The sequence below is a fragment of the Argopecten irradians genome, unplaced genomic scaffold (genome assembly GCF_041381155.1).
Source record: "Argopecten irradians isolate NY unplaced genomic scaffold, Ai_NY scaffold_1251, whole genome shotgun sequence".
Classification (NCBI taxonomy): domain Eukaryota; kingdom Metazoa; phylum Mollusca; class Bivalvia; order Pectinida; family Pectinidae; genus Argopecten; species Argopecten irradians.
The window spans coordinates 2,974-14,525 of record NW_027188717.1 but is presented as its reverse complement, the minus strand read 5'-3'; the positions used below and the strand labels follow the sequence as shown (position 1 = coordinate 14,525).

The window sequence follows — 11,552 nt, the reverse complement described above, 5'->3', positions numbered from 1 at the left end:
GGTTGATTCTAGAAAAGTTCTGTAGGACCGAGATATAGGACTTATACTGAATACATGAATGTGAAGGAATGGATCTGGAAATTAAAGTAAAATGGGAATCAATATTGTAGCATTAGTTATATTTAGCTAATTTTGAGGTATAAAAAAGTGGTATAATAATGATTTGAGCATCCTGCTAGATCTATTTGAAAGTGCAGAGTGTGATTTCCAACGAGATGTTGCCAGGTTCTCAACTACTTTACCAGATAGTGGTATTAATAATCTGGTACTTACAAAATTTCTGCAAGCCTCATCTGCCAGGGGAGGTAACCCAGCAGTGAATCTGTCTGACCAAACTTAAGCACCAGGTCAGGGTCAGGGAACTTATGAATATCTGAAGCAGAATCAAATCACGTCAGTCAAAACCATCCAAATGAATGTTTTATCATTATACGATAAATCAATACAAGGCTGATAAATAATTACAGTACCTGGTTACCAAACAGAAGGTAATGATTCATGCTTTACCTGAATATAAATTCTGAAGACTGCTAGACAGATGAATGAGAGGGCTGAATCAGTGTAAGCTGTACATCAGGATTTGATCACATAATGTGATTTATTTCATCAAACCAAACACAATTAAGCCAAACCTATAACGACTGATTTAAATATTTGCTTAAATTTAACTACATGTTCATCAATTTCCTTTTCTTTTTTTTTTACTCTTCACATTTGCTTTTCTTATAAGTTCATAAACAATGACATTAGCTGTATCAGAATGTTTCTGTTTTAATGGACTATTTCTGCTTTGACAACAACAGAGAAAAGGATTATAGTTGTTTTGAATCAGTCATCATTATTTTGTATTAATTGGTAAGATTTGTATTGGTGTGTATATTTTCCTTCTTTAAATTATCACAGGTAATACACATTCATTTTTAACAAGACTTATTTACATGTGGTTTCTGTTTATTACCTTGTAATAAATTATCAATGTTTTGTTTACCTGTCATTTTTGCTTATTACCTTGTAATAAATTATCTATGTTTTGTTTATCTGTCATTTTTGTTTATTACCTTGTAATAAATTATCTTTGTTTTGTTTACCTATCATTTTTGTTTATTACCTTGTAATAAATTATCACTGTTTTGTTTACCTGTCATTTTTGCTTATTACCTTGTAATAAATTATCAATGTTTTGTTTACCTGTCATTTTTGTTTATTACCTTGTAATAAATTATCACTGTTTTGTTTACCTGTCATTTTTGCTTATTACCTTGTAATAAATTATCAATGTTTTGTTTACCTGTCATTTTTGTTTATTACCTTGTAATAAATTATCAATGTTTTGTTTACCTATCATTTTTGTTTATTACCTTGTAATAAATTATCAATGTTTTGTTTACCTATCATTTTTGTTTATTACCTTGTAATAAATTATCACTGTTTTGTTTACCTATCATTTTTGTTTATTACCTTGTAATAAATTATCTTTGTTTTGTTTACCGGTCATTTTTGTTTATTACCTTGTAATAAATTATCTATGTTTTGTTTACCGGTCATTTTTGTTTATTACCTTGTAATAAATTATCTATGTTTTGTTTACCTATCATTTTTGCTTATTACCTTGTAATAAATTATCAATGTTTTGTTTACCTGTCATTTTTGTTTATTACCTTGTAATAAATTATCAATGTTTTGTTTACCTATCACTTTTGTTTATTACCTCGTAATAAATTATCTATGTTTTGTTTACCTATCATTTTTGTTTATTACCTTGTAATAAATTATCAATGTTTTGTTTACCTATCATTTTTGCTTATTACCTTGTAATAAATTATCTATGTTTTGTTTACCTATCATTTTTGTTTATTACCTTGTAATAAATTATCTATGTTTTGTTTACCTGTCATTTTTGTTTATTACCTTGTAATAAATTATCAATGTTTTGTTTACCTGTCATTTTTGCTTATTACCTTGTAATAAATTATCTATGTTTTGTTTATCTGTCATTTTTGTTTATTACCTTGATATAAATTATCTATGTTTTGTTTACCTGTCATTTTTGTTTATTACCTTGTAATAAATTATCTATGTTTTGTTTACCTGTCATTTTTGTTTATTACCTTGTAATAAATTATCTATGTTTTGTTTACCTGTCATTTTTGTTTATTACCTTGTAATAAATTATCTATGTTTTGTTTACCTGTCATTTTTGTTTATTACCTTGTAATAAATTATCTATGTTTTGTTTACCTGTCATTTTTGCTTATTACCTTGTAATAAATTATCTATGTTTTGTTTACTGTCATTTTTGTTTATTACCTTGTAATAAATTATCAATGTTTTGTTTACCTGTCATTTTTGCTTTATTACCTTGTAATAAATTATCTATGTTTTGTTTACCTGTCATTTTTGTTTATTACCTTGTAATAAATTATCAATGTTTTGTTTACCTGTCATTTTTGCTTATTACCTTGTAATAAATTATCAATGTTTTGTTTACCTGTCATTTTTGCTTATTACCTTGTAATAAATTATCTATGTTTTGAGGTGATATATCCTCTATTCTTCGTCTTTTCTCCTTCACCTCATCACAAAGCTCTCTGGCTGTGTGTACCAAATCCTGCCGACCATCTTCTGTACTCAGTAACTGTATGTGAACACTGTTGTTACTGTAGCAGCCTGTGTAAAATAAAGAGCTCGCTAGTACTGTAATCAAAGGTTTTTCTACATAGAAACTAAAATAATGTTTTATGTAATATTTTGATTATCTCCTAAAATATGACAAGGAAAAAATATGAAAATTTTAATTTTTTTGCCATTGTCGTTTTTGTTCTATTGAAATTCCCTCCTTTGAAGGAGCATCGTGTAGTATATCTTGGTGATTCCAACAGCTCAATTCTCTATCTAACACACATACATTGTTGAATTTTTGTTTATAGCTTTTTATTGAAAGAACTTACCATTTTGTTGACTATTTCGCCTGTCAGTAAAACAAGAATGTATATGTATATTGTGTTTAGTATTTTCTGTGTCGGATATCAGCTGTTGACTTTTTCTTATTTCTTCTCTTAATAATCCATGTTTTCTTTTAAATTCCCCTGTAACAAAAAATGACAGAAATGTTATATTTATATTTATACTCAAATAGGTACAATTTCCTTTATTATTATAATTAAAAGTCTAGCCACTAACATATGAATCTATCACTGTTATTTAATACATAGAAACTTAGTCCGGGTGATTATCCAATTGATGGTGTACAAGAATTGTGAAAGTTGATATAGCCTTTAGGGTTATGTAACAGTAATCTGTCAGACACTAGTAGAGATCCAAGTACATGTCATTAATGACAGATAATCAAGATTGGCCTTATAAGGTCATAACGTATTATGTCGTTTTTGTGGTGAAAACATTTAACCTGTAATAGAAATTGGAAAAGAACTGTATAACACTTATATTCATGAGGTGCATATTTTGCAGTTAACAGAATATATTTGTAGGGTTTTAATTTCCCAAAATACATTATACTGATTCCTATCTAATAAATTAGTAATAATGCCTATATTATATATATCAATAGAACAAATAATCTGAGTACTTTAAAAAAAAAAACAAGACTTGGCTATTACATATTGTATTTAAAGATGCTCCACCGCCGACAGAGCATAAATGATGTTCATTATTGGAACAGTAATTGGTGTTTAATCGTGTATATATATGTCTAATTAACACAAAAAATTATATAAAATATTTTATTTTGCCTTTGGTGCAAGCGCAATCAGTACTTCATTCCATATAGGATATAATGGCACGGAATTTTTTCGGGATGCAATTAATTATTTTTCATATTTTGAACTTGAAGTAAAATTAGAAGCTCAAACTGTTGAATGGTGGTAATGGTGTAAAGTAAGTAACTTTTGTAACTGAAGAAAAATACTAAATCGTCTGCTCCTGTTTTTAATAGTGAAAAATTACTATTTGTCAGTGGTGGAGCATCTTTAAGTGTTTTCTGCTCATAATTTTTACCTAAATACTTATTACTAGATAATTAACAGGACAAATCTGTTGTTGCTGATTACAATGCAGGCTACAAACTACTCTATTTTATTTATTGATTGTCTCCTTCTGACTGTATCCAAATCAATTATTGTCAATTACAAGTTATACTATTCTAGCTACTCTATTTTATTTATTTGTTGTCTCCCTTTGACTGTATCCAAACTGCTGTTTGTATATATATATATATAATCTTATATGTAACCACAGATCTATATTTAGACCAAATATTACTTAATTAATTACCTTTGTGAAGTCGCAACTAAATAACAACTTGTCTATGTTACATAAATACTATTCATTCAGAGTAATTCTTATATTAATTGAATTGCTACCTACTTCAGTTAGCATTAATATTCGATTAAAATGTACATTAATCTCTACTTTTGGTATGAATAAGCCCTAACGGTTCCATAAATGTTATATGTATATGTTATAAAATACTTTATCTTTTAATCTTCTATTTGTCAACTTTATTAATACTTCTTAGTGGTGATATTCATCCCAATCCTGGTCAACCCCCCGAGAGACATTACCTATCTAACTTGTCAATTATTCATTCTAATGTGAGATCATTTAGAAACAAATCAGATATTATTGAAACTGTATTTTCGGAATATGATATAGTCTGCTTAACTGAAACACACTTAAACAACACTATAACTGATGATAGCTTGGCACTAGATTCACACCCAGTTATGTTCAGACGAGATAGAGAAATAGATAATGGAGGTGGTATACTGATTTTTACCAAAGAAAACTTGATATCTACCAGACGAACTGATCTGGAAAACCCCAATATTGAAAATTTAGTTGTAGAAGTGCAAAACTCTAATAAAAAAATTCTTTTGTGTTGCATTTATCGTCCACCTAATTCCAGAGTTAACTATTGGCAACATTTTGATGATCTTATAGAAAACTTGATTGACTTGAACACTAATGTAATCATTACTGGTGACATCAATCAGGACATGATGAGACTCCCCAACACTTCACATCTTCTCACTATATTAACAAAATACCAACTAAACAGCCTAATCCAAACACCAACACGCATAACTGACACATCTGCTAAAAGTATTGATATATTTTTTACAAACAATCCTAACATTGTTAGTAACACTGAGGTACTACCTCCAACTTGTAGTGACCATTGTACTATTCTTTTAAATCTTGTTTTCAAAACACTGTGTGAAAAATCTTACAAAAAAACTTTTTATCAATTTGAAAGTGCCAACTGGGATTTCATTAATAACAAATTACAATCAATACACTGGGACACTCTAATTGGCCATTCAAATGATGTTAATGACATAAATGAAACATTTCTTCAAATTCTTAATGATGTTATTGACAAATATATTCCTTGCAAAACCGTTACAGTTCGCCCATCTGATAAACCGTGGATAACTAATGAAATTAGGCTATGTCTTAGGAAAAAAAAAATAGAATTCACAGGAAAGCATGTAATAGAAATCAAGTTCAGGACTGGGAAGCATTTAGGGAAATTCGGAATAAATCTATTGATCTTATAAGAAAAGCTAAAACTAATTATATCACTTAACTACAAAACTCTCTAATTGATAAATCCATCCCTCAAGGTAAGTGGTGGAGAATAACCAAATCAATTTCTTCACTAAATAATAAAGTTAAAAAGTCACCACCTTTAAAAGTTAATAATAAAATTTTAATCCATCCATTTGAGAAAGCTGATTGCCTTTAATAATTTTTTACCTCAAGCATGAGCTACCGGGGTTACCGAGGACATCAATCAGTCATGGTAGTATGTCAGGTGAATGGAGTGAAGCTTGTTAAATTAATCTCAAATTAAATCATTCTGAAACAGATATGTTGTCTTGCTATTGTTTTTTTTTTTTCCATTACAATTGCAAAATTCCAGTGGTGACCTACCGGTTGCAGGGTATAAGTAATGGTACTGTATTTAATCAGAGTAAGAGAAGTGAAGTTTTTGTAACGAAATCTGAATAAAATTCATAGTCCGAAAAACTGAAGCATTGTCTTGTTGTTGTTGTTTGTAAAATAAATAAAACTGCCAAATCCCAGTGTGAACTACCGATATCCGGGGCATAAATCATGGAAATATATCAGGTAAAAGGAGTGAAGTTTTTGTAAAAGGATCTGAATAAAATTCATTCCGTAAATTAAACAGAAGTATTGTCTTGTTGTTGTTTGTTAGTAACTAAATAAAAACTGTCAAATCCCAGCCTTGAACTAACTACCGATTGCCGGGGTATAACTAATGGTAGTATATCAGTAAGAGAAGTGAAGTTTTTGTAAACGGATCTGAATAAAATTCTTTCCGGAATTAAACGGATGTATTGTGGTTGTTGTGTTTGTAAATAAACAAAACTGCCAAATCCCAGCGTGAACTACCGATTGCCGGGGTATAAATTAATGGTATTATATCAGCGTAAGAGAAGTGAAGTTTTTGTGAAAGGATCTGAATAAAATTCATTCCGTATTTAAACAGAAGTATTGTCTTGCTGTTGTTTGTAACTAAATAAAAATGACCAAATCCCAACGTGAACTACCGATTGTCGGGATATAAGAAATGGTAGTATATCAGGTAATAGAAGTGAAGTTTTTGGAAAAGAATCTGAATAAAATTAATTCCGGAATGTAATATAGAAATTGTTTTTGTTGTTTGGTAACTAAACAAAACTGTAAAAGGTTAAGAGAAGTGAAGTTTTTGTTGAAAGAATATCTGAATAAAATTCATTTCCGTATTTAAACAGAAGTATTGTTCTTGCTGTTTGTTGTATGTAACTAAATAAAAATGAAATCTGAATAAAAAAAAATTGTCCTTGTTGTTGTTTGAAACTAAACAAAACTGTCATTCATTCCGGGATTAAAAAAATCAAATTAAACGAAAGTGTATTGCCTTGTTGTTTGTAACTAAATAAAACTGTCAAATCCCAGCGTGAACTACCGATTACCGAGGTATAATTAATGGTAGTATATCAGGTAAGAGAAGTAAAGTTTTTGTAAAAGAATCTGAATAAATTTTTTTTCGGAATTAAACAGAAGTATTGTGTTGTTGTTGTTTGCAAATAAATAAAACTGCCAAATTCCAGCGTGAACTACCGATTGTCGGGATGTAAGTAATGGTAGTATATCAGGTAAGAGAATTGAAGTTTTTGTAAAAGTATCTGAATAAAATTCTTTCCAGAATTAAACAAAAGTATTGTGTTGTTGTTGTGTTTTGTAAATAAGTAAAACTGCCAAATCCCAGCGTGAACTACTGATTGCCGAGCTATAATTAATGGTAGTATATCAGGTAAGAGAAGTAAAGTTATTGTAAAAGAAATCAGATTAAAATCCATTCCGGAATTAAAGTTTTTTTTCTCTTGTTGTTTGTAACTAAATAAAACTGTCAAATCCAAGCGTGAACTACCGATTACCGGGGTATAAGAAATGGTAGTATATCAGGTAAAAGGAGTGAAGTTTTTGTAAAAGAATCTGAATAAAATTTCATCTCCGAAATTAATCAGAAGCATTGTCTTGTTGTTGTTGTAACTAAATAAAAAACTGCCAAATTCCCAGCGTGAACTACCGATTTACGGGGTATAAGTAATGGTAGTATAAACCAGATAAAAGAAGTGGAAGTTTTTGTAAAAGGATCTGAATAAATTTCATTCCGTTAAAACAGAAGTATTGTCTTGTTGTTGTTTGGAACTAAATAAAACTGCCAAATCCCAGCGTGAACTACCGATTGCTGGATATAAGTAATGGTAATGTATCAGACCATATTAACTGTTCAGATATAGACTTGCTGATCATATAGATGTGGATAAAAGTGAAAATCTTATGGTCCGTGCAAGATTTATACTATTAGGGTTGATGCATGTCGATCATCATACAATCATGATGCAGAGTACGTGTTTTAATTATTTAGCTTCACCTTGTTAAATGAAGTTCAATATCTGTATACAATACCTGTGACCACCTTGAACCCCCTGTAGAGAGGTTGTCCGACTGGTATACACACGTGCCAGGCGACAGGCTTTACCTGACAAAACACAGCGGGTGTTCACATACAGTCCTCGTGGAGCCTGCGTTATAAAATGAAGTATAACGCCTGCAAAATGCTAACTAACTTTTCGGTACGATAGACCAAATACTAAAAAAGACAACGTGGATTGTACAGGAGTATACCTGGTAATACAGATTAGAACTTGACTGCGTTTTTTATTCCATTCCAAAATATTTTATTGTCAACAACAAAACTATTATATTTATTTATACAAGATGGTAAATACACTGGGTTGGACATTAGGCTAAGCCCTACATTTTTGTCTTCATTTTTGCTGAGTTATGACGACCCTTCATGCTTATCAAGTGTATGTTGTTTCGTCTGATATAACTTTCTACAATACAAACATTTTGATATTTACTTTTCTACAATACAAGCAACATTTTTAAGATAATATTTATAATATGAATCTGCTAAAAATATGCTTCTCTTCTTCTCTGTCCGAGATTGGGAGGAATTTTCATCGATAAAGCGCCGTTTCAAACCAGACCCTAGCAATCGAAGACAAAGCCTGCAGATATCTTTAAGCAGATAATTCATTGGATGCTCAGTATGTGTGATGTTTTTCTAATATACACAACATGTCACACCTACCGGTCTGAGGTAATCGGTACATATTTAGGGTTAGGGTTTGATTGATTGATTGATCATATTTAGGGTGAGATGTGATCTAATTATTACTCAGGAAGGGGTAATTACCGTTGTAACAATACAACAACAACCTGCAATAGAATGTAAAGGTAATTTATATAATTATGGTGATCCGTGTGACCTGACAGAGAAAGCAGTCTATAATACACACAGAATAATTGTGTTTCAAAAAGTAAATCTTACATCGCCGACTATCATTAAAGATCAATCAAGTCAACCTCTCCCCTCGTCTTGTAATTTGATCTTGCCACATTCTCCTCTTTTTTGACTAGGACAATGTTAATAATGACCAAGTGAATTGCGTTAATATACAATAATATAAATAACCGTTGTAATCTATTCTTCTAATCCTCACCAGTAGTCATTCTTTTGGCGGCCGTCCGCTATACCCACGGGACCTCTACACTCGCAAATCAATAATGTAAACAAACAGACATAGTAGACGAGCACGGGGCTACCTGAAGAAGGACACCTACACTAGAAATGATTTTGAAACTTTGAATAATTTCGGATTAAATCACGAATTTTCTTAATAGACCACGTCATTTTTTTCCTCAAACAAAAAAGAAAGACAAAATAATGAATGAAATGTAAAATTAAACATGACAGGTTAATTTCTTTATCGTCAAGCCAGCAATACATTAATGTATTCTGTTAAGTATCCAACGATAAAGCAGCTTGGTAAAATCACATAGTATTTTCTTATCATATTCGTAAAATTAACGGTTATATTACCGAATAGTAAAAGTTATGTTTACGAGTTGTAAAGTAAATTACGACTTTTTCTCAGCCTGGCCCGGAGGCTATATTCTTCACCGGAGTGTGAAGACTCCCCCGCTGTGAGACCATGCCGCGCTGGCACAACAGCTACTTTACCCTGTGTCCGGCCGGCTAACTGGTCGGTCAAAACGTCCCAATATACTTACTGTGGGCATTTTCTGGTACTATCTAGAAGCCATTTCATTATTTTATTCAATAAAGGCATTTTTTACAGAATATCGAGAACGTAACATCAAGTCGCATTCAAATATATATTTCGTCTTCGATGAACACACCAAATAAACATCGTTTCAACAAACTGTAACGATAAATATAATTTTGAAACTTTTAAGTAAATATTATACACTAGTTTTTATCCTTTTTTATTTTTCAAACATATTAATCGTTCAACACAAGACGATTACATACATTTCATGATCGTATAACCATAGTACCAAAACATATAGCGAGTTATTAAATATCCTAATTTTTATAAACCGAAGAATATGTGTGTATAACCACAGAACACATTCAATACAATATCAGTCCACATGAGTCCTACGTCTGACTGTTATATTATAAAATCTACGTCTCCTAAAAATGAATAACATCACGGGGATTTTGTTATAATCACAACCATGTATATTACTAAATCACAACCAGTTGGTTATAAACTAAGCAAAAGTACCTTGCCGCGGGCAAAGCGTTACGAAGACAATGAGGGATCGCACATATTGATAGCAGGGGAAAGCCCACCCTGTTGTTTGATTGACAGCCACAGTCACGCTAATTAGTAATTGATCCATGTCACTGCAACTCCACAGTGCCCGAGCAATTTTATTCTGATTTTTTTTTACAAAAAACTTCCCTTCTCTCTACCCTGATATATTACCATTAATTATACCCCGGCAACGATAGTTCACGTTGGGATTTGGCAGTTTTACTTATTATTTACAAACAACAACAACACAATACTTCTGTTTAATTTCGGAAAGAATTTTATTCAGATTCTTTATACAAAAACTTCACTTCTCTTACCTGATATACTAACCATTTCTTATAACCCGTAAATCGGTAGTTCACGCATGGATTTGGCAGTTTTATTTAGTTACAAACAACAAGACAATACTTCAGTTTAATTATGGAATGAATTTTATTCAAATCCTTTACAAAAACTTCACCTTCTTTTACCTGATATACTACCATTTCTTATAACCCGGTAATCGGTAGTTCACGCATGTGGATTTGGCAGTTTTATTTAGTTCTCAAACAACAACAAGACAATACTTTAATTCCGAAATGAATTTTAATCTGATTCTTTTACAATAACTTCACTTCTCTAACCAGATATAACATCTACCATATGAATTATACCCCGGCAATCATAGTTCACGCTGGATTTGGGAAGTTTTAACTTATTCACGGATTTGGCAGTTTTTTTTACTTATTTACAAACAACAACAACACAATACTTCTGTTTAATTTTCGGAAAGAATTTTTATTCAGATTCTTTTACAAAAAACTTCACTTCTTCTTACCTGATATAATACTACCATTTCTTATAACCCGGTAATCGGTATAGTTCACGCATGGATTTGGCAGTTTTATTTTAGTTACAACAACAACAAGACAATACTTCAGTTTAATTAATGGAATGAATCTTATTAATACAAATCCTTTTACAAAAAACTTCACTTCCTATTACCTGATATACTACCATTTCTTATAACCCGGTAATCGGTAGTTCACACAAGGGATTTGGCAGTTTTATTTAGTTACAAACAACAACATGACAATACTTAAATTCCGGAATGAAATTTTAATCTGATTCATTTACAATAAACTTCACTTCTCTTACCTGCTTTACTACCATATAATTATACCCCGGCAATACAGTAGTTCACGCTGGGATTTGGGCAGTATTACTTATTTACAAACAACAACACCACAATACTTTTGTTTAATTCCGGAAAGAGTTTTTATTCAGATACTTTTACAAAAATAACTTCACTTCTTTTACCTGATATACTACACATTACATTAA

At 30.8% G+C, this 11,552-nt stretch overlaps 1 protein-coding gene across 1 annotated transcript; it reads right to left on the bottom strand.

Annotated features, from left to right (window-relative positions):
* Nucleotides 1-4: 4 nt before the first annotated feature.
* Nucleotides 5-3,168, bottom strand: LOC138314049 (dehydrodolichyl diphosphate synthase complex subunit nus1-like; the record flags this gene model as incomplete). The annotated part of the gene is made up of 4 exons (XM_069254247.1): nt 5-74; nt 274-373; nt 2,509-2,667; nt 2,949-3,168. Coding segments are annotated over 4 exons (549 nt in total), but the record flags the coding sequence as incomplete, so codon positions are not given.
* Between the last annotated feature and the right edge of the window lie 8,384 nt (nt 3,169-11,552).